Below are 23,279 nucleotides of genomic sequence, written 5' to 3'. Positions count from 1 at the left end.
ATGTCTTATATTTAGTAGACATAGACTGTTGAACAAAAGAACTTTATTTCTGGGAGTTAATGTCAGTCTGTGATAGTCGGAGAGATCCTAAAGCAGAACTTCTATAACTTTAATAAACATGCTGCCCTGAGAATAATAAACCATTATAGCCACCACAGCACTACTTGTGCAATGTAGTGATGGTAAACATCATCACCTAGAGAGGTATTGATTTGAACAACTCTCCATGCTTCTATATTCTTGGCTCCATCGATTACTTCAAAGAAGATGGCAGTATGCTCCAAATACCGCCCAATGAAAACTACATTCAATCAATTATGAATCACTTTCTTGTTGGTGACAACCATCATTTGAAAACATCAGTTTAAGGCATTTGGATGGCTATCTAACAAAATTTTCATAACAAACGTATGTGTTATCCTGAAAATCATTGTAAGTGGACCAATCTTTGAACCTTCACAGGGATATTTTGAGGATCAAAACCTCTACTTAATTATGTATTATTTTGTACTGGGGATATCAAATTACGCTGATATGATCAACCCTGGCAACATATATCAAAGGTGGGTAAACTGTCCGACACCTTGTCAACAATTAAATTGCCTAACAACCCAATTATATCCAATTACTGTGCCCTCTTAACACATTGTTGAAAATAGGAGCAAAGCAGTTTTGGTTGATTGATCTACGACATCAAAACGACTAATTACAGCCATCTAAGATCCAACAGGAACAGCTACAAATCATCCCAGTTTATCAGGGCCACGAAGCAGCTTAGTGAAAGTTGTGTGCATCATTCAGAATCACAGAAAAATGAAGAGTTGGACTTTGGATACAAGAATCAAACTCGAACTGAATAGTTTCAGATAATGATGAATAACTCAAGAGTTTCTAATATAGTACTTCAAACCACACATTAAGTCTTGCGTCCTTGTCAACACCTCACCTCAAAAATAACCTTTTTTATTTAATTTGTTTTGTGAGGTTTCTAATTCAAAATGGTTTAGTGAGTTATTTGAGATTAACATGCTTAGAACAATACTTACATAATGTTATGATGTGTCAGTCAAAAGTGACACATATTTGAGCCAAATACTACTTTGATTTCCCAAATTGGTGAGAATCTGTGATTTTAACCTGACTTGCAAATTCTGGCAGCCAAAGGAGGCAACTCTGCTAGTTTGTGCAAAGAATGGCCTTCGCACATTGTACCAATATGACAAAGGAATGCATCTGTCCTTTCTATGTAAGGCCAGTATTTCAAAAAGTTAATGTCACTTCAATGCTGGCCAGAGATCTTTGCTGAACATACTGAAGGATAGAACTTTTGGGCAGTTACTTCAAGTCTTTAAACTAGAGTGTGGTATCATTTCTTCGCAACAAAAATTTCAGGTCAGCCTTCAAAATTCATGCTGGTCAGCTAGCCTGAGGCTACTGAATGGTGATGTGGACAAGAAAATTTCCAATGATGGTGGTAGTCTTCACTTACGATTGGGACTGAATAAAACTGACAGAAAATATAAACATATACAGAAAACTAGGGTTATAACAAACTCAAGGAGACCACTTACTTTAATTCGTTGTAACCGTAGTTCGTTATAAGCACATCTACGGCATTATAAAAAGCAAATGGATGGGATCAAGAAATAGTTTGTTATATCCATCAGTCGGTCAAAAACATAGTTTACTGTCACAAGATGTAGTCACATAAGTAATTTTGCACATGTGTAACTATACATACATGTGTATAAGTAAAGTTACCATGGTTACTGTGCATTCACATGAACATTTACAAAGGTGAGGAAATAAAGTATGTAAATGGTGTAAGGTGCATGTTCATTAGCCTGTTAACAACTTTCAGCATGAAAAGGTTGTTTTCCAATCAAAGTGGATTGCGAAGAGAGTTATCTTACAAAAATATTCGCATGAATCGACATGTGTTTGATTTAATCTCTACACAAGTTTTTGACTCCCAAAGAAAACAATGTCTGCATAGATACAGTCAAGTCTCGTTAAACCAACAATCGTTAATCCGACAATCATTAATCTGACAATCGTCTTTATCCGACACAATTATTGTTGGGAACCGATTAACATGATTAGATCAGTGCTGTTTTGTGTTGAAAGTCGTGAACAGACTGACGAATAAATGTGTTTTCTTTTGGTTTCAAGGAGTCAAAACTTTGTGTACAAATTAAATCTAACACATCTTGCTTCATATGAAAATTTCCAGTGAAGTAACTCTCTTCTCATTCAACTTCGATTGGAAAACCTGTTTTGTGTTGAAAATCGTGAACAGACTGACGAATATGTGTGCCTTACACAATTTACATACTTTATTTACACACTTAAGTTGATTTTTATGTGAACGCATAGTAAATTTTCATATACACACGTATGTATAGTTACTTACGTTAGTAAATGTGGTGCATGTGAATGGGGTATAGAAAGCAGCTTTCTTTAGCTTTGCGGCACTAGTTTCAAATTGGCAACTTCCATTCAAGACTAGGCTTTCAAAAGTATTTTGAATCAGTCAACAGTTGTTTTGTGTTAAGCTTTCGAGGTTGCATGATTAGAAAACATATTCTGATAACAATGTCACAATGTTTTTTGTTTTTGTTTGTATCGTTATCCATCGTGTAGTTGTCCGTTTTTTATCACAAACGTTGATAGAACTTAATTTTGTTAATCCGCCATAATCATATACAACCAAACATGTCAGATTAACAGGACATGACTGGATATTGATTAGATCAACCTCTACCACTGGCATAAACCTTCACATGACAACATATGCATACAATGTAAATTTGCACTTGTGTAAATTTACATTTGCATCTGCTCCAGACATGGTGCAAATTTGCTCCTGGTGTAAACATGTTCACTTGACAAATATACTCACATGAGTATATTTACACATGTATGCAAATATACACATAGATATGTATCAAGGTGCATGTGAATGGGGTATATATAGTAAAATATTTTGTCTTGTCCAAGCAGGACTAGCTACAACTTCTGAGGACCAGTGGTTGATAATAATCCTTTGGACGAATTTCTAAAGCTGCAGGTGTGCAAGAAGAGCAATGCCGTACTCAGTACTATTACAGCTAAATGATTTATCAAATCTGGACCAAACAATCCAGTGATTGATATTAAGAGCATGTGATCCATGTTATCAGGGTAAGACGACATGCAATCAAACCAAGTCACTCAGACTGAAAAGGCTTTGAAGTATAACAGCACAGTTCTAATTGCGGTACATGTCATCTGCGGTTACCTCCAGCCTAATATTTTCTGTCTAACCAGTAACATGTGTCACAATAAGGATGATGTTGGTCCAAGACTGACCCACCCACAACTCCCGGGACTCACCCACAGTTACTCCCACCCACAACTCCCTGGACTCGCCTACAACTCCCTGGACCCACCCACAACTCCCTGGACCCAACCACAACTACCTGGACCCACCCACAGTTACTCCCACCCACAACTCCCTGGACCTACCCTCAACTCCCTGGACCCAACCACAACTCCCTGGACCCACCCACAGTTACTCCATCCCACAACTCCCTGGATCCACCCTCAACTCCCTGGACCCACCCACAACTCCCTGGACCCACCCACAACTCCCTGGACCCGCCCACAACTCCCTGTGCCCGCCCACAACTCCCTGGACCCGCCCACAACTCCCTGTACCTGCCCACAACTCCCTGTACCCGCCCACAACTCCCTGTACTCGCCCACAACTCCCTGTACTCGCCCACAACTCCCTGGACCCACCCACAACTCCCTGGACCCACCCACAACTCCCTGGACCACCCCACAACTCCCTGGAGCACCCCACAACTCCCTGGACCCACCCACAACTCCCTGTACCCACTCACAACTCCCTGTACTCGCCTACATCTCCCTGTACTCGCCCACAACTCCCTGGACCCATCCACAACTCCCTTTACTCTCCTACAACTCCCTGGACCCACCCACAACTCCCTGGACCCACCCACAACTCCCTGAACCCAATCACAAAGTCCTGGACCCACCCACAACTCCCTGGACCCACCCACAACTCCCTGTACTCGCCTACAACTCCCTGTACTCGCCCACAACTCCCTGGACCCACCCACAACTCCCTGGACCCACCCACAACTCCCTGTACTCGCCCACAACTCCCTGTACTCGCCCACAACTCCCTGGACCCACCCACAACTCCCTGGACCCACCCACAACTCCCTGCACCCTGGACCCACCCACAACTCCTGGGACTCACCCACAGTTACTCCAACCCACAACTCCCTGTACCCACACCCAGAACTCGCCTACAGTTCCCTGGACCCACCCACAACTCCTGGGACTCACCCACAGTTACTCCAACCCACAACTCCCTGTACCCACCCAGAACTCCCTGGACTCGCCTACAGCTCCCTGGACCCACCCACAACTCCTGGGACTCACCCATAGTTACACCCACCAACAACCCCTGGAGTAATGCAGGAAATAGCTACAGCAAGAGGAAAGTGTAGTTGAGATGCATCACTGATGGTGCATTATACTTCACCACAAAGGGCATACTGCACTGTCTTGCAGGACACGACACATACTAACTTCAGAGTAAAAATGTCCCAAGCAGTCAGCTGTTGAAATGAACATTTACTCCATAGATTATGCAATTAAATTCCACCCACTAATTTATGAGGTGGTTGAACCCTAGTATTCCGAGTGATAAATATATATGTGTTTCTGCAGCTTATCAGCAAGTTGTTAGCACAACCATTCCACAGATTGTAGCCCGCTAACTGAAGCGAAGGACCAAGCACCTGCCACCAATGATTCATTCAAGACATTCTTAAATTATCATCTCTGTTCAGATTTACTTTTTGTTTGAACTTGCGATACAAAGACGAATTGTTGCAAACAGGTCAAACCATACAGGTTGATACTGAAGCCGTTTACAAAACTATGAATGCCGGGTCCTTCTCATATATAACACAAATGTCAAACTATACAATTTTAAAGGTCCCTAGATTAAAATACTATGGCAGATAACCCCAAGGACCCCATGACTCCTTTTAACACTGCTGAAGCCTACAAACTGGTATCAATCAGAGTTTTACTTGACTCACAAATGCGCATCCAGTATGCACTAATGTAGAGAACAGACGCAGAGAAAAAATATACTGCATCGGATGATCCCAAAGGACGCACAATAATACAGCACATCAAGAGCAGTTATGGGTGTTTGTTTTTTCATCCATCAATCATAACTACTGTTCACATTACCATTGATTCATTCCAGTCTCTAACGTAATTATCAAAATGTACAGTACACTATGCTATTTCATTCACTTAAAGGACCCCATAATGCCTCGAAGGACCCTTAAAATTAATTATTAGGGGTCCCTCTAGACCCCCACTTTTGTAAGTCAAGATAAAACCCTCCATTATCAACGATTATTTTGTCCATAACATCAAATCCTTCACATATTATAAAGTATGGTGTTCTTGAACTCCCACTGACATTGGATACAACACATTGATAAATTCAATTGCTATTGCTTTCGTGTCTCAACTTTGAGGTCTATAACTGTTATGAACATGTTCAGTAGGAACTAATTTTCTGCGATATGATCTTTTAACCAAGTTCATAAAAGTTATATGTGCACCAGTGCAAATATCACTTTATGAACACCACAGCAATATTGGCATCATTCGAATCTTTTTGTGACGTAAAGTTGGAATGACGTCACACTAGAAACAACGTCATAACATTCGAAAATTGTGGTTTACAAAGATGGCTGTCGAGGTCAGTGCACTTTTCCGAAGTGGAGGTCAAAAGGATGAAGAAGGGTAATAAAGAAATTACACTCCCATGTGTGTCAATGATTTTATGAAACTTGTGCAAGAATTCATATGTTACCCTCACTCTCACTCGGGAAATACATGAGTTCTGACACTCATTTTGTAAAATCAGTATGACACACATGCTCGTATAATGATCTCTGTCTTGACCATGTTGACATTGTCTCAGCTCTACTCTATATGCAAAGTGTATCAGATGCCCTCCCTTAGCTCAGCACGTTCTTAGTTCTTGCACACTTGTTGGATTCAAGATAGACCAATCATGTCCTATTGGTCAAAGATTGCCAGTCCTTGATACTCCAATCCTATGACCCAATTAACATGTCCACTTAAAATATGTATATCAGTGATCCGTGATCACACCACTCTAATCAAGGTGGAACATTACCTATGTTAATTAACCTACTTGACCTATTGCTAAAGAGATTACCACAACGAGCTCAAGTCACACCTGTGGTTTACCAGGTCTGTAACAACAGGTAGTTAATCGCCATTAAGTAGATTGGATTATTGCGCCTGAGGTTAAACAGACATGCAACATGTTAACAACAGAAGCTAATGATCTGGAACTTGAATACACAGACTGGTGTGCTTTGATCTGACCCAAAGGTATGTATCTAGATGACAAGTTCATGCCCCTATGACACAGTATCAGATTTCCTTCACAAGAACATGGAGAATATAAATTCCAGTCATTATTTAAAAACAAAAACATAATAGTTATGTTCACGTTTCTGACATCATAAGCTAAAAGTTATACATCTAGTTTTCTATCAAAAGGAGTAATCTGACATAAGCGACAAGTTGAATTGTGCTAGTCAGATGCATCTCATGACGCCTATCTCGCCAAAGGTATTGATGTACCATTAACACATTATTCAACATAACAGCTGCTTTAATGTCCTGATCAAAACAGATTATGAATGTTTTACATAAATATTTGAGTACTTCCTGTTATTGATAATTGTCTCCTACAAGTTGCATCTAGTGATAGCGAGCGTTCCTGTTGACATGAAATCTCCCCAAGCCCACAGACAGGTGGCTTCAACATTGATAAAGGATGGTCATCACCATGTGTTACCACACGGAATCGGACCTATCCTTTACAACAGGTGACATTAATAAAACCATGAGCTTTCTTCTGCACTACTAATAATTTCCATATTTTTCATGGAAACATTACACTAAACAATCTTTGAGAATGTCCTTACATGCATAAACATGATGAATAGATTCTATCTGCTGTTACCAACATGTTGGTAGTGAAAATGGATAGTGGTAGCATTCATGAAAGAATCTGTAGGCTGCTACAACTGCATGCAGCGTTTGTGAAAGACACTTGTCAGCTTTGACAGTCAGCTCCAAACTCTCTTGTCTGTTACCTGCTGTGCATGCACTCTGTTCTTAGTCTAACCAATGAGCTTTTGGAATATATACTTAGTGGTGTACTGATACAAAGTGTACCTGCACATACATTCCATTCATTCGATGCATAATGCAATCCAAGTATATCACACCAGAAAATGTTTTGACCGAGCTTATAATCTTGCAACTGTTATCATTGCGGGATACAAGTACTAAAATGTAACCATACATTAAAAAAACAACAACATTATGTTTTCTACAGGGAAAAAACACCCTATATAAATCCCTACCACATTTACATGTGCGCCATGTGTTATGGCACAGTATTTGTTTACCTCTCCAAGATAGGTGAACTTGGCTTTTAGGATGAGTCTGTACAGCCTGCTTCGATTCTCATCATCAAAAGGCATGGTTCCACTAAGCAGTATATAGGTTATCACGCCCATTGCCCACATGTCAACCTGAGTTGTGTAGGGCTTTCGGGCCAAAATTTCTGGTGCAATATATTCGGGAGTTCCACAAGTAGTCCTCATGTAGTTTTCTGGACCTTTTCTCATCGCACTGAGTCCGAAATCTGTGATCATTATTTTAGAGTCATGACCAGGATGATAGTAGAGCAAATTTTCTGGTTTTAAGTCACGGTGGCAGATACCCAAACCGTGTAAATATTTCACACCATCAAGAACCATGTTCAAAACGCGAGTTGCGTCTCTCTCTGTAAAACTTCCCTTGGCAATAATCCTATCGAAAAGTTCGCCTCCAGTGGCTAATTCCATCACCATGTACACTTTCTCTGGGGTTTCAAACACCTCCACTAATTGTATTATGTACATGTGTCTCACCCGCCTCAAAACATTCAGTTCAGACTCGAAAACTTCCTTTCCCTGTACTCGGTCTATCATCTTGATAGCATATGGTTGTTTGGTTACCCTATGCTCGACTCGAACAACACGGCTGAAACTTCCGCGACCGATTAGGGCTTTTATGTCGTATTTTGCCGTTACCCTAGGGTCAAACTTGTCTCTGTATTTTTTCACCTTTTTATTCGCCCGAGGGGCCCCGTCCTGGTTAGCCCGGGGGTTAGGCGACTGCTGAAGTTGTAGGGTGTTTTTGACGAGTGGGTGTCCGCTGCGACCGCTCTTCTCCTGCCCATATTGTACCGTTTCCACTAGGTGGGCATTCGGTGGAGTTTCCGGGGCTAATTTAGTACTCACGCACCCCATAGCGTGTCGAAACAAAGGACTTTGTCCAAATTCATCCCCTCGGTGTCATCGGAGGAGAACAGCCACCCGCATTTAGGAGAAAATAACGGAAGAATGTATCCTAATTTCGGCTCCACATGGGATCTTCCATAGTTCGCTCTTCTAAAGAATACGCCGCTGTGCGCCTGTTTACGACGCATGAAGAAAATAGTCCAGCGGAAGCAAATATATGGCGTCCTCCTTCCTGTGCTTGGGATTTGTTTGCAAGTCCTTTTACGCCTTTTAAGCCTTTGTATATACTTATTGTAATACCGCACACAGATTTAATGTAATCTGTATTTTACACAAATACAGCGGAGAAATAATTGGAATAAACAAGTACTTCATTGTGACACGGTCAATGCAGTCACGTGACTACATGACGTCACAAGTTGTTATAACAACTAAATCTACTATCATTTACAACGCACCGTAAAGAATTCAGTGTCAAGTGATAACAAATGAAATAAGATAACCGTTATGTATTAGTAGCTTATCAATAAAACCAGGTTTTCGAGGGTTTTGGAAAGAACTCTCTCCGTTGTAAAAGGGATAGGCAGGCCCATGTAATCCAATCATGAGTCAATCTTCACCTCAGACAGCGCGAGTACAAAACACGTATAACGGTATATAAACAAGTTTCAAAAAGCCTCTTGTTCCTTGCTAAATCAGCTTATTGTAATTTCATCAAAAACGCGTTACACTTCAGATAACCTTTCAAATAGCGTGTTTTTATTCGATGTAATTCAGATGCAAGATCATACAACTTTCTAAATAGAGCATGTGATGATGTGCGGTGTGATTATTCAATTTAAAAAGTAAACATTAATATATCTATACAGCATTGATGTTATTTATAGGTCTATCTTATTATACAAGAAATATTGTTTTGCTTTTTTTACTGTGTGTTAGGAAGATATAAATACACTATGGTTTGCGTTGGTGCAGTCGTACGTGGATTTTCATAAGCTTGTAATGCATTGTATCACATGTTTTAGGCACGTCGTACACTAATAATCCTTATGGCGTTTGCTCGATACTTGAACAGTTTCATTTATATCCATATATCAAAGCTGATTGGTTTCATGATTGCATATCATCAAAACTTTCTGTAGAATTGACAGGTGTGTAGAGTGAATATTATATATCACATGTTTGATGATGTGATACAGAGTAATCCATATAAATAAATTTCATTAAAGTTCAAAATGTCCACACAAATAGACTCGAATGTAGAATATATCGTATAACGCACGCTAGATGTGTAATAAATAAAATATATCATACCGCTTGTCTCATCGAGATGAAACATTATTCATAAATGTTCCAATATGTTATAATTATTTATCTTTGCTGCGTACTAAAAATGAACGTATTGATCATGCTGTAACACACTGAGCAACATAGTGCGTCGTAGTAATATATATTTACCGACATGTTACCATTGTTTATTCCACACTTGTGCTGCAGGTATCAATATTGCTCGCAAGTAAATATATACATTGGAAAAAATATGTTTTCGAAAAGCATATATTTCTTAACTGGATAAAACAACTCTGAAAAGAGGGAAAACATTCCTATATACATGCCGACGTCTTTTCGTGATCATAATTATAAAAGACATTTCGAACATATTTGAGATCGTGACCAATAACCCCAGTGTGAAAAATTTCAATCTCTGACTTAAATTGTTGTTTTTTTGCGAAACTTTGTCCCTATTGACAAGAGGATGAACAAAAGGACTTCGTGGCCGGGGATAATGGTGAGCTCATTTTAAGCCCATGAGGGAAATGATGCAGAGGCTGCCTCTACTACATTTCCGGGTTGTGACTACCCCCTGCAACCAGTGCTGGTCGTGAGAGCGGATCGGGTGGTCAGGCCTGGTGGCATGGATGATTGATGACATGTAAACGTACCCCGATTGCTCATAGTAATATCACTGGCATGTCTTGTCCTAACTCGATAATAAACAGACTAACATCAAATTGCTGGGCTTAGTGAGGAGAAAAACTACGACTACTATTATTATTACTACTACTACGACGCCGACTACTACTAGTACGACGCCGACGACTACTACTACGATGACAACGACGTCTTTTAAACATGATGACAACAATAATGCTGTTTACTTTGTAATTTGATGATATCATTATTGTGAATCCTGCACGTGTATGCCGTGCAAACATTGTAGCTATGAAGTAATGTAAATCAAATTTTCAAACTGATATACATAAAATAGTTAAGGAATTGTATGTGTAAATTCGGATTTGGCGTGTCCTCTTAAAAATGAAAACACAAATTAAGGAACTAACGTAAACCAATAGACTGCCATCTAGTCTCCGAAATATAATACATAAATTATAAGCGTGTTCGTTATAAACATAGTTTACTGTATATATTTTACAGAAAAAAATACTGTTATATTATTTTAATACAATACAATAAAAGAGAGCCCAGACACTCTCTTCATTTTCAGAAACTGCAGTAATCTAGACTTGCCAACTATTATAGACTTGCATGGGCTGTTTTGGATATATATTTGTTTCAAAGTCTGTATGCCAGACTAATGAACCAAGCGAGAATACGCAACCGTGTTGTGGTTAATATCATAAGTTTGTCGTTAGAATACGACACTGGTATGTATGTAAATTATGTACAAACGTGAATAGAACGCATGTTAGAGACGTTTACCATTACAAAGGTACCAGAGTCGCTGTTGGAGCGCCGCGGAGTAATAGGTGCCATGTACCGACTGAATGGTATAACTAGTGGGGTGGTGCAATTCTTCAATAACAGAACATTCGCCAGCGTCTGAATACACTTCGGTCAAACAGCGAAACGTTATTTGTACACACGTGAGTGGTATACTTTTGTGGTGCGTGCAGCAGTGTCACTGGATCTGTAAAGAGTAAGTGAGTATGGCTTTACACTCTGTTAACAATATCACGGAGTTACAAGACCCATGTGGGAAATACACCCTGAGACTTTCGGCTACCCCACCGCTCATATAAGAACTGCAACGATACCCTGCGATACAATGCATATCTCGATGTAATAATGTCGCGACACTTGTCGGAAATTGCTCGAAATTAAACAGTTGAGTGGGTGAGTTGGGTTTAACGCCGCTTTTAACAGTATTCCAGTTATATCGCGGCGTGTCGGCTTAATGAGTGAGGAAAGCCTGAAGTGATGCAGGTTTTGGACGTTTACCACTTTGGTGAAACCCACGAGCACGGGTATGGTGCTGACCAACATAATTGGAGCGAACCGGGATTCGAACCCACGATCATAGGTTTCTAGAGTGCCCAAGGGACGCAACCCTGCACAGTGAAATGCGGTGCCTTAGGCGACTTGGCCCCCGTGCCCCAATGTCCCCCGAAATAAAAAAATATTTGAGCGACAATGAATCTTAGAAACTATCAATAGCTTCTTTAATACCGCGCCCATGTCCAAACACAGCATTTTACATTTCATATGTGTATACCATGAATACATCTTCAGTATATAAGGCCGAATCTCGTTCTTTTATCGCTACGTGACCTTTCGATACTCGTATGGAGGCACACATCACGATGCGCTGGTGCATTATCCCCCATGCCACAGGTATCTTCGGTTATATTCAACGATGTATAGCAAATGTGTATATGGTTCCTCTGCAGAACCGCCTCCGTGGTCTAGTAGTAGAGCGGAAGGTCCGAGGTTCGACCCCCAACCGCGTCATACCAAAAAGACGTTAAAAGATTATACTTGTTGTTACACTGCCCGACGCTCGGTATTAAGGGGTAAAACAAGGACTGGTCGGCTGGGAGTCAGTATACCGTGTCTGAGTGGGGAATTCAGTAGAGGCGTGGGGTAGCCTAATGGTTAAAACGTTCTCTCGTCACGCCGAAGACCTGGGTTCGATTTTCCCACATGGGTACAATGTGTGAAGCCTGTTTCTGGTGTCCCCCACCATGATATTCCTGGAATATTGCTTAAAGCGGTGTAAAATCATACTCACTCATTCAGTTGTGAACTTAGAATGAAGTGGTTGCGAAATGGAAAATAAAATTAATACTCGGCTTCCAACCATTTTTTTGTTGCGAAAAAAATACTATTACTCATTTTAATCATTTAGTCAACACAAAGACAAAGCCAAAGGGTTTACAATGTGTGATTACGTACACACACGTGCACGCTGTGATCGTGCGTTCGTTAGCCCGCAAATAAAATTTATGAAGTCTTAGGTCCTACAGCTGGCTGTCATGCATGCCAGACGCCATTAGAAGGCCACAGCAGGGACTTGCGTTTGTATACACGACATGCCCCACATTGATAACGATCACCGAAGTCCTGATCTTTATAATTAGTGCAATTACGGGCCATTGACCAATTAAGATAACACGATTTTGAACAGATTATTTCGGACGGTAATGATTTATTATTGAATGAAATTGGGGCAGTGGGGCATTATAGGGTGTTATCTAGTATAGGGGAACAGCGGCGCATAGCGAAGTTACAAATGTACACCACAACATCAATATGTATACATTGCCTCTCTGGGTTACATTCTTTGTAATACAGCAACGTCGATGTCGGATATTTAACGGACATTTACTGAGCCCTCTAAAACACAGGCCAGACTGTTGTGTTCGTCTTCTGTGGAGGTGAGGTGAGGTGAAATGGTGTTTAACATCGCGAGCTCATGTGTGTGTGTGTGTGTGTGTGTGTGTGTGTGTGTGTGTGTGTGTTGTGCCAGTCTGGACTAATGTCGATTTAATAGTGCTAGCCCACTGAGATACCATGCCGCAGTTTAACATGACTACCCCACACCGTATACTGACTCAGAGCCGACCAGTCCTTGTTTTGCCCCTTAATACTGGGTGCCAGGCAGGGTAACAACAAGTACCATCATTTAACGTCATTTAAGGTATGACGCGGCTGGGGATCAGACCCCCGATTTTCCGCTCTCCGGACGGACGCTCTACCACTTGACCACGGAGGTGGTCGTTACGTTATACCGAGGTTAGAATGTTAAAAAAGCTAGAGCTTTTGTAGGGTCGGGCCGAGTTTTAGGATAAGTTATTTATGAGAAACGAGATTTTTCTGGTGGGTTCGATTACGTTCGGCGATTCCATAAACATGTCTAGACAACTTAATCAGTGTCGGCCAACCGTGCCCACTTTAATAGGTATAAATACTTAACCATGCATGTATATGCGGTACCCCATGGGTGTACTTACGTACTCACTATGCCAGTATCACTACACATTTTGTAGTGACGTATATACATATTTAATCTTTAATCCCAGTGCTCTGGCACTGGCTGTAGGTCTAACATCATTTGTGCGAATATAACTTTTTTAGAAGTACTGGAGCTCACCTGAGTTTCTGAGCAGATTGGAGTTTCATCAGTTCATACAACAAATACGAATAAGAACAATATATAAAAGAATGTGTCCATATATTGACTGTACCAAATCACTTAACACACATTATTACATGACCATGTATTTGGCTGGACAAAAGGCAACAACGGTGGATATCCTTCCACAAATGCGTGAGTGAGTTAAATTTAACACCACTTTGAACAGTATTTAAGTTATATCACTGATGTCAGCTTGATGTGGGCGTAAAGCCCGAATTGTGCAGATCTTATAGACGTTTACCACTTTGAACAGTATTTAAGTTATATCACTGATGTCAGCTTGATGTGGGCGTAAAGCCCGAATTGTGCAGATCTTATAGACGTTTACCACTTTGAACAGTATTTAAGTTATATGACTGATGTCAGCTTGATGGGGGCGTAAAGCCCGAATTGTGCAGATCTTATAGACGTTTACCACTTTGAACAGTATTTAAGTTATATCACTGATGTCAGCTTGATGTGGGCGTAAAGCCCGAATTGTGCAGATCTTATAGACGTTTACCACTTTGAAGAGTATTTAAGTTATATGACTGATGTCAGCTTGATGGGGGCGTAAAGCCCGAATTGTGCAGATCTTATAGACGTTGACCACTTTGAACAGTATTTAAGTTATATGACTGATGTCAGCTTGATGGGGGCGTAAAGCCCGAATTGTGCAGATCTTATAGACGTTTACCACTTTGAACAGTATTTAAGTTATATCACTGATGTCAGCTTGATGTGGGCGTAAAGCCCGAATTGTGCAGATCTTATAGACGTTTACCACTTTGAAGAGTATTTAATTTATATGACTGATGTCAGCTTGATGTGGGCGTAAAGCCCGAATTGTGCAGATCTTATAGACGTTGACCACTCTGAACAGTATTTAAGTTATATGACTGATGTCAGCTTGATGGGGGCGTAAAGCCCGAATTGTGCAGATCTTATTGACGTTTACCAGTTTGTAAACCCGGATATGGTGCCGACAAACAGAGAATCATGACGAATGCGAATCTTTAATTCAAACCCACGATTCTGACACGACGAAGTGGCGCAATTCTGCACTGGAAAGGCGCTAGAGATGACCTGGTCATCTTTGCCCCAAAGAGCACATTAACGTTGGACGACGATGCAGTTGCTTCCCCTAGATTGTACAGTGTATATAGAAAACAGTATTATTTGAATCAAGTTGGGGACAAGTGATACTTGTACAAATATTTAAAAGTTAACTACGGCCTTGGATATGTACCTTACATGTTTGCGCGGTACATTGAAAGAACATGAATCCGACGTGCATGTGTAACATAAGTAAATTTGGATAAAATAGGAACATACTTAGGTAGACAGAGGTTGCTCGATGTACCCTGTCGCATGTCATTTTATCATTGTTGTTTTCTGCTGGGTGGTGTGTAGCCTTGTGGTTAAAGCGTTCGCTCGTCACGCCGCGTCCCGGTTTAGTTTCGAAAATGGGTACAATGTGTGAAACTCATTTCTGGTTTCCCCCGCCCTATTACTGGAATATTGCTGAAAGCGGTGGAAAACCATACTCACTCTACTGCCGGTGCATGCCGCCATGATTTAGTTGCAATGGCGGCTGACAAAAGACAGCACCCAATCACCTGTACACTCTATGATCATTTGCTTGTCCAGTATGTCCAATAACACCAGCACCGATACCCCACAACATACACGTTTTATTAGAATTGAGTGTGTTGTTAGATCAATCAACTAGTAAATATTTCAGTGGCCCTGACGTGGAACCGATCGTGATAATGTCTCTGCACTCAGCCCTGTAGGAATCACCATGCAAACACTACTTAAATGGAATCTGTGAACCCAGAAACGCAATTAGTAGTCCGTACGTAGTGTAATCACTGATCACATGTTCTGATTGACACACTCAAAACATTACTAAATAAATTTATAACAACAACAAAAAACAAAAAAACCAACCCCAAACAACCTCATCAGACACGAAAGGTGGGGATTCAGACAGTGTGAGGAAATTAAATGTGTGTGTGTGTGTGTGTGTGTGTGTGTGAGAAACTCTCACTTCCAGTCTATGTATGATTTATCGCATGTCTGTGATATACCCGTATGCCAGCCTTCTTAGTCCTGTGAATCTCACATCTATGTATGCATATATACCTTAGACATACCCCGATGTTAGCGTACTTGGCACACGGATATATCGTATTTGTTTCATAAGCCCGTATACCAGTTTCCACCCCATGTGTGGAATAACCCATATGCGTGTATATGTATATCTCTAATACTGTTGGCAGCGACCTTGGCCAAGCGATTATATCGTTCTTTCAATATGTTAAATGACAACGGGGGTTATTGAAGCATGTGTTAATCCATCCTTTATATTGTGAAGCACCACATTCATCACATGCAACCGTACACACATAGTCCACACCATTTACCCCTCAACCGACACGGGACAAGCCCCTTACAATAGATATGAATCATCGCCAAGGCAGATACCCACCACACGCGTTGTATAGTGAAAGGCTTCCTTCACATGTAGGTAAAGCATTGTTGAAACACAATGTTGAAGTGTATACACAAGTATACGATAGGAACAGGGCGAAAACATAGGGGTGTATAAAGGTAGGCCATACCACAATGGAAGCAGGTCCAATTATATACACACACACTCCCTTTTGTCATATACATTTGAGGTATATCATGAACCATTGTATTTGTAATATATTGTTTCTTTGAGTAGTCAGTGCAGAGGGAAACAAGACTGGAGAGGAATGGGATATGAAAGCACGCTAGGGGAAGCCATATAGAATTTACTGTATACTTAATATATTTAAGAGGTCGTATTTGTCACTCATATATATCGGCATTTGGTAATAATAGAATGTGTAAATAATGCACGATTACTTGAGGGACAGACCATTTGATATCCTCGGGTGCAGGCGTGTGTGGTTGTTATAGGGTCGTATAGATATATATTTGTTCCCGAAAATGCTCGAACGAAATAATCATGCTTCAGATTGTCAGTCCCCCAAATACATTCATGCTTTTTTTTTAAATATCAAGGCTCATAGTTTTATTAAACAAATATGTTTTTATGTCTCCATACAGTATCCCACAAGTTTTCTGTATTGTATGTTTACAAGGTACTGACATGTTGTTTATTAAAACCTAAAAAAAACACAATGTATATCCAATAAACCCAAGTTTAGGACAAGCCGAAGAGTTATATTAGATGGCATTGTCAATAAGGATTCGGTCCAGTTTTGAAGTCACGCAGTTTCATTGTCCTAAAACGATATCTCTAGTTTTTTATGTGTTCTATGTGAAGGCAGTTTTTGTTTTGTTTGTTTGTTGTTTACCGCCGCACTCAGCAATATTCCAGCTATATGACGACGTTCTGTAAATAATCGAGTATGCACCAGACGATCCAGTGACTGACATCATGAGCATCGATCCACGCAATTGGGATACGATGACATTCATCCACCAAGTCAGCGAGCCTGACCACCCGATCCCATTAGTCGCCTCTTACGACAAGCAGAAGATGGTGTGATAGAAGACACATATATATACTGGGGACACAAACGACTGCAGAGTCACATAATATATAACGAGAGAGGTCATACATATCCTTTTAGTTATCTATTTTTTTCCACAGAGCATACTTTCCATACAATGGGATTTATTTTCCTAACACAGGTAGAATTTAGATAAAACAAAACTATTACTTTATCTTCAACTGATCATTTCGGAATTATTTAGGTCGACAGGGGGCAAGAAGAAAGGGCTTTAAACACTGCACTCATGTGAGGAATCACAACCTCGATGTGAACTGTGATGTGAACTGTGATATTAACTTAAACTGAACTCTAAGTGGCGAATATGTTAAAACAATGGATTTAAGGGATGGATGAATTAAAATGTTGAATGAAATAAAGTAAAAGAGGGTATCAAGCATCTTGAGTCATTTCTTTTGTCTATAATAAGACAAGTCCATTTTCATGATAGGGGTTAATTACCTGATTAACATGTGCAACCAGGTATGACATTATTGTTTTAAGGTGTCTCACAACTGGGCTGTCTTACTTATGGGAGGAGACCAACCCGGGCATTCGGCATGACAAGACAATGCTTTACTGTTCGGCTGTTCAACCGCCCTCGGATCAGAGTGAGAGTACATGAAAGTTTAGGTCGGTATGGAGAAATATCGGTCAGTCGGTAAGAAACACGAACATATATTAATGAAAGCTACGAAAAGACGGTAGAGCCTTAAATTACATTCCCAGTAGGAATATAAACATGCATTTATATCTAAATGTCTCTTCATTCGTCACAACTCGCCCTGTTCAGTAACCTGTATTCGGCTTGTTCCGGAGTAACACGAGTTGGTCACGAATGAATGTCTCTTATGGCAGAACGTGCTAGTAATAGAGTTATCTCCCTTGACCATGTTGTTCGTCTACTCTATTACGTCATTTGTTATTCATGAATAATTATCCACATGGGAGCCATTGTCGAGCTTCGCTGCTTGCATTTGTAATTTGAAAATAGTTAGTTGTGTTTCCCTTTTACACACTCTTGAAATCAGCCGCTAAACTATACAGCATTTATATGAGATCACAACAAATGAACTGATTTGTGAAAGACAAGTTGATCTTGAATGTGATTGTATCTCATGAAATAATTAAAACGTAATGACTTTTATGGTTATTTGGTTCGTTTCATTCTCATAACATAATGGATTTCAAGTGCAACAACAGATTAAAAAATGTTTTGATGTTCCCAGAGATGTGAAAGTGTTTTTGGGGTGAGTTGGGTTCGCGCGGCATTGAACAGTTCAGTTGTTTCATGGCGTGTCAGTTTACTGTGGGGGGCGAGACGGTTTGTTTGTTTGTTCTTTTACGCCGCACTCAGCAATATTCCAGCTATATGACGACGCTCTGTAAATAATCGAGTCTGGACCAGACAATCCAGTGATTGACATCATGAGCATCGATCCACGCAATTGGGATCGATGACATGCATCAACCGAGTCAGCGAGCCTGACCATCCGATCCCGTTAGTCGCCTTTTGCGGCAAGCATGGGTTGCTGAAGACCTATTCTACCCCGGATCTTCACGGGTCGGGGACGCGCCGGAGGTGGTGAAACACGGGTCCGAGGTGAAATCCGTGAGCACGGGTATGGTGCTGGCAAACCAAGAGTAATAATAAGGGCGAATCTGGGATTTTAACCCACGATTATAGGAGTCGGGCACGCCTATAAAGGGACGCAACTCACGTTAAGATTGGCCTGGTAACCGCTGATAATGGGTAAAAGTACCGGTATTGAACAATGAGTGAGTGAGTATGTCGGAAACTAATTCTTTCTTTTAAAAGAAATCCCGGCACCACTCCAAGAATGTCCAAAGGTCGGCCCTTTTTTTAATAGTGAGTGAGTATGGTTTTACGCCCAGAAATGGGCTTCACACATTGTACCCATGTCGGAAATCGAACCCGTGTCTTTGGCGTGACGACCGAACGGTTTCACCAGTAGGCTACCCGACCGCCCCTGTATCGAACAATGAATATGATTAATAAGTACCGAATATCTTAATTTTCAGTGCAGCGATGTTGTGTAGAGTTGCTTCCCTTAGCTTCCTTGAGTTCAAACCCTGAACTTGTTTGTAAAGATAAGTCGACAATCTATTATGTTTGGTGTCAGAAGCAACCTTTAAAACCAACTCACAATAATAATAATAAAATGCACTGACTATATATTCTTTGAAAAAATAGATACACGTTAACCGTTGGGAGGAGAAACACGCTTCGCCTTATCATGCTGCAGGAGCTTACATCTACAAGATAACAAAGGACATTCTGTTTTCAACAAGGCTCCGTGTCCTGAACCTCACGCAATTCCTCGAGTGCAGAAGAGTCGGGCCTGGTTCTGCACGCAGCACGCAATAAGTCGCCGCGGGGGGTGCCCGCAACGTGCACACGTTTCCTGTGCAGATATTTTCCTTCTTTGCGAGACAAAGCATCGTGCGCCACAGACCGATCCTCATTTCCGGTGCCGAAAGAAACTGTTTGCTTCAAGTTGTAACGCCCGTCTCAACTATGCGTTTTATGTGTGTATTTTTGTGAAACACGTTGATACAATTCACCACAAAGGTTTATTTTTACATTTGTTAATATGATAAAACTATTACGTTATTGCAGCGTTCATTACTCAATTAGTGATAGATGTGGAGGTATCGCCATTGCTCCTTGATATTAACCCCGTTGTAACATAGTAAGTATTTTACACATAGATATAAAATACGTTTGAAAGTGAATCCATCACATTATTTTATGATGTTATCTGCCAATCAAGTCCTTCGACATATTAGTGTGCTCACTAGGACACAACACTATACAACCACAACACTCTCTTTACCTATCAAATCATATATGACGGTGGTGTGTAAATTATCGAGTCTGGACGAGGCAATCCAGTGATTGACATCATGTGCATCGATCTACGCAATTGGGATACGATGACATACATCAAACAACTCAGCGAGTACACAGTCATCTTTTAACCTGAGAATTTAAGAGCTCCTAGTTCATCACTATGAGGAGTTAACCAACATTCGCTTACTTGTTATTTATAAACAATATTTTTATTGATATAATTATGTCAGAACCGATAAACAATGAATGACTGTCTCATCCAAAGAGACACAAAACAACGATTTGTAAATTTACTTTGAGCGGTAGTGACATTTTAGCATATGCAGGAACAACCTTATTCCGAGAAACAGTCGCACAACTGAAGGCACTGACGGCATGTGAAGCTGAAAATGTTGTCACTGTATGAACTATATTGACGAGATGACAAACCACTTTACTTCAACAATACGTTGTCAAAGCGATATTATCGATCCCTCGTAATCGATAATGAAATATGGCCGTATTAAATGTCAACTGCATCGTCTATGGTGGAGCATCAGCTATACATGCATGTTTACTCAGTTGAAGCCGTGCTACGCGTTTCAAAAGTAATCCCTGTCCTGTGCTGGGCGTTTTGTTTCTTCTGGGGCGGTAGAAGCGGAAAATCAATTTCTCCTACTGCATCTTTATGATCATCAGACAAAGCGACCGAACAAAATAGAATCTCCTTCTAACCTTTTGTTACTTAATATGGAGATGGAGTGTGTGTGTGTGTGTGTGTGTGTGTGTGTGTGAGTGTGTTTTACGCCGCTTTTAGCAATATTCCAGCAATATCACGGCGGGGGACACCAGAAATGGGCTTCACACATTGTACCCATGTCGGGAATCGAACCCGGGTCTTCGGCGTGACGAGCGAACGCTTTAACCATTAGGCTACCCGACCGCCCCAATATGGACATGGAAGGAATTGAAGACTATGAAGATAAATTAATAAACTTTGCTGAAAGTATTAAATGTCCAACGAGTCTGCTTTAGGACAAGTACAGTAGGGATTCTGGGTTCGAACTGGTACCCCATAACCGTGGACTGTTCCATGGATCGATGGTCAGATATCGATGACAGTTTTGTCTGGTCCAGATACGACTTTCTACTGTCCGTCGCCTTAAAGCTTGAATATAGGGCAACGTAAAACAACAAACAAACAAGTGACAAGTCAGTCGTGTTTTTGAAACAACTTCCTTGTATGCTGCTGTACGTCTTTTATTCCAAACGTCATGCACCACACTGCTGCATCTGAGAAAAGTTTCCTCGCACACAACCCAAAAACATTACAAAATACTAACACTTGAGTAGATTGTAAACAACCCTTTTTTATGTGTTTGTGCTTTGGGGTTCGTGCTGTATTTATAAAGTACGAGTATATGACATTGTGTATACCATAATTATGTCAAAAGGACTATTTTAAAAAGTTATTCACATAACGTATACATCAATCACACGTTTACAGAGAACTTGTTCCGACACTAGTACAACAATGGCTTGTAATAGACAATACAATTTGGCCAATGTCCGTCCATATCCAGAGGGAATGTCCGCAGTCCAGATGAACGTATGGAAGGTAAGGCAAATAAGTAGAATAAAAATAAGGAAATAAAAAAAGTAAAAAGTTATTCTGCCATGGCAAGGCAAGGTAGTCGGATGTGGCTGGAGTTACGACCCCTAACTGTCAACACTTCTTTGTCAAATAAATCAACGAGTTCTTATACAACAGATTTTCGGGTCAGCAGTGAAAACATTTTTTTTAAATGACAATATTTATTATTGTTTTTTTCCCGGAGGATCCGCCAGGTAAATGAAAAGGCCTGGTATACAACAACAGCCAGATCTATTTCCCATTTTATTGTGTGGTTCTATTGTCCAACGCCAGGATGACATGTAAACGAGACACTGTCAGAGTGGTATTACTTATCTGAAATCACGACGTGGACATCAATAAGTCGACATTTGCTACCACCAGCAGTTACGTCCCCTTGATTATCGTAAACGTACTTGGTTGATTACCAACGAAACTTGAATACTTGAAGTTGAGAGTGATCGACGGTTTTCAGATTTAGATCAATTTGTTTTTATCCCTATTGGCTTGGCATGGGGTCTGTATCGCTTCTATGATCCTGAATACGATAAACCCAGGGCACTGCGAACACTGTTGGTAAGCTTATCATCAAGTTGGAACGCGCGCAGTGAATGTTAACAAGGATTTCATTACTCGAAAGTCTGTCAAACGTCGGATCAACACAATAGTGGATACGAATAACAAGTAAACAGTGAAAGGAAAGACAGTCACATGTATAAGAAGATGATAAGTGCATTACAATATAATATGCTAGTAATTCTGAATTGATCTTGTTTCATTGATATATAAGTAACAAGGACTGCGAAAAACTGTAACTTTTGTAATCACATGTTATGTGTTACGTTTTCTTAACTCTGCTTAAAATCCCGTTTTCGTCATTTCCTATTTGCACGTGTTAATGTTCCTCCCAAGTGTATCACATATCCCATCTCACAACAGCGATACTTATGTCCAAGTTGTGCAATAAGTGAGGTGTAGCACCTTTTCGCAATATAGAGTCCATACGCGCGATGCCTGCATGCGATCAGTAAACAAATACATGTAAACACACCTGTGCGCATGCTGTAGTGTAAAGGCTACAATGAATATCATCATGCAGTGTTGTTATACTATTGGGTTTCTCAAGCAACACAAAACTAATTGGACAATTATAATTTATTATGCGTATTTTATCTAGAGCTCTATATGGGGAAGCCTAGAAGTTTAGGCATCTAAGTCGAAGAAACTGCATGGTTCGATCGCGCACGTGATTACAATGAGTAGAATATTTAATCTTGGACCCACTGCATGTATTGTATGATGAATTAGTAAATGTTGTTTGAAGTTTGAGTCGTCAGCAATTTTCAACCTATAACATGGCGGCCCCAAAGCGATCCCAGCGGAAAGA

General features: G+C 40.5%; 1 protein-coding gene and 1 long non-coding RNA gene across 2 annotated transcripts in view; one reads left to right on the top strand and one right to left on the bottom strand.

The window, feature by feature from the left end:
• LOC124138932 (serine/threonine-protein kinase H1 homolog) overlaps nt 1-8,800 on the bottom strand; it is a 36,969-nt gene extending 28,169 nt beyond the window's left edge. The window contains exon 1 of the mRNA XM_046505841.2: nt 7,560-8,800. Coding sequence (XP_046361797.1) covers nt 7,560-8,447 — 888 coding nt within the window. The 5' untranslated portion in view covers nt 8,448-8,800. The remainder of the gene's footprint in view (nt 1-7,559) is intronic.
• Nucleotides 8,801-12,964: 4,164 nt separating this feature from the next.
• Nucleotides 12,965-19,955, top strand: LOC125381630. The gene is made up of 3 exons (XR_007221920.1): nt 12,965-13,119; nt 17,910-18,066; nt 19,621-19,955. It is a non-coding gene; the product is annotated as an uncharacterized LOC125381630 (long non-coding RNA).
• Nucleotides 19,956-23,279: the final 3,324 nt, after the last annotated feature.

Source organism: Haliotis rufescens, unplaced genomic scaffold (assembly GCF_023055435.1).
Source record: "Haliotis rufescens isolate VD_foot unplaced genomic scaffold, xgHalRufe1.0.p SCAF_19, whole genome shotgun sequence".
NCBI lineage: Eukaryota > Metazoa > Mollusca > Gastropoda > Lepetellida > Haliotidae > Haliotis > Haliotis rufescens.
This window is presented reverse-complemented; position numbering and strand designations above follow the sequence as displayed.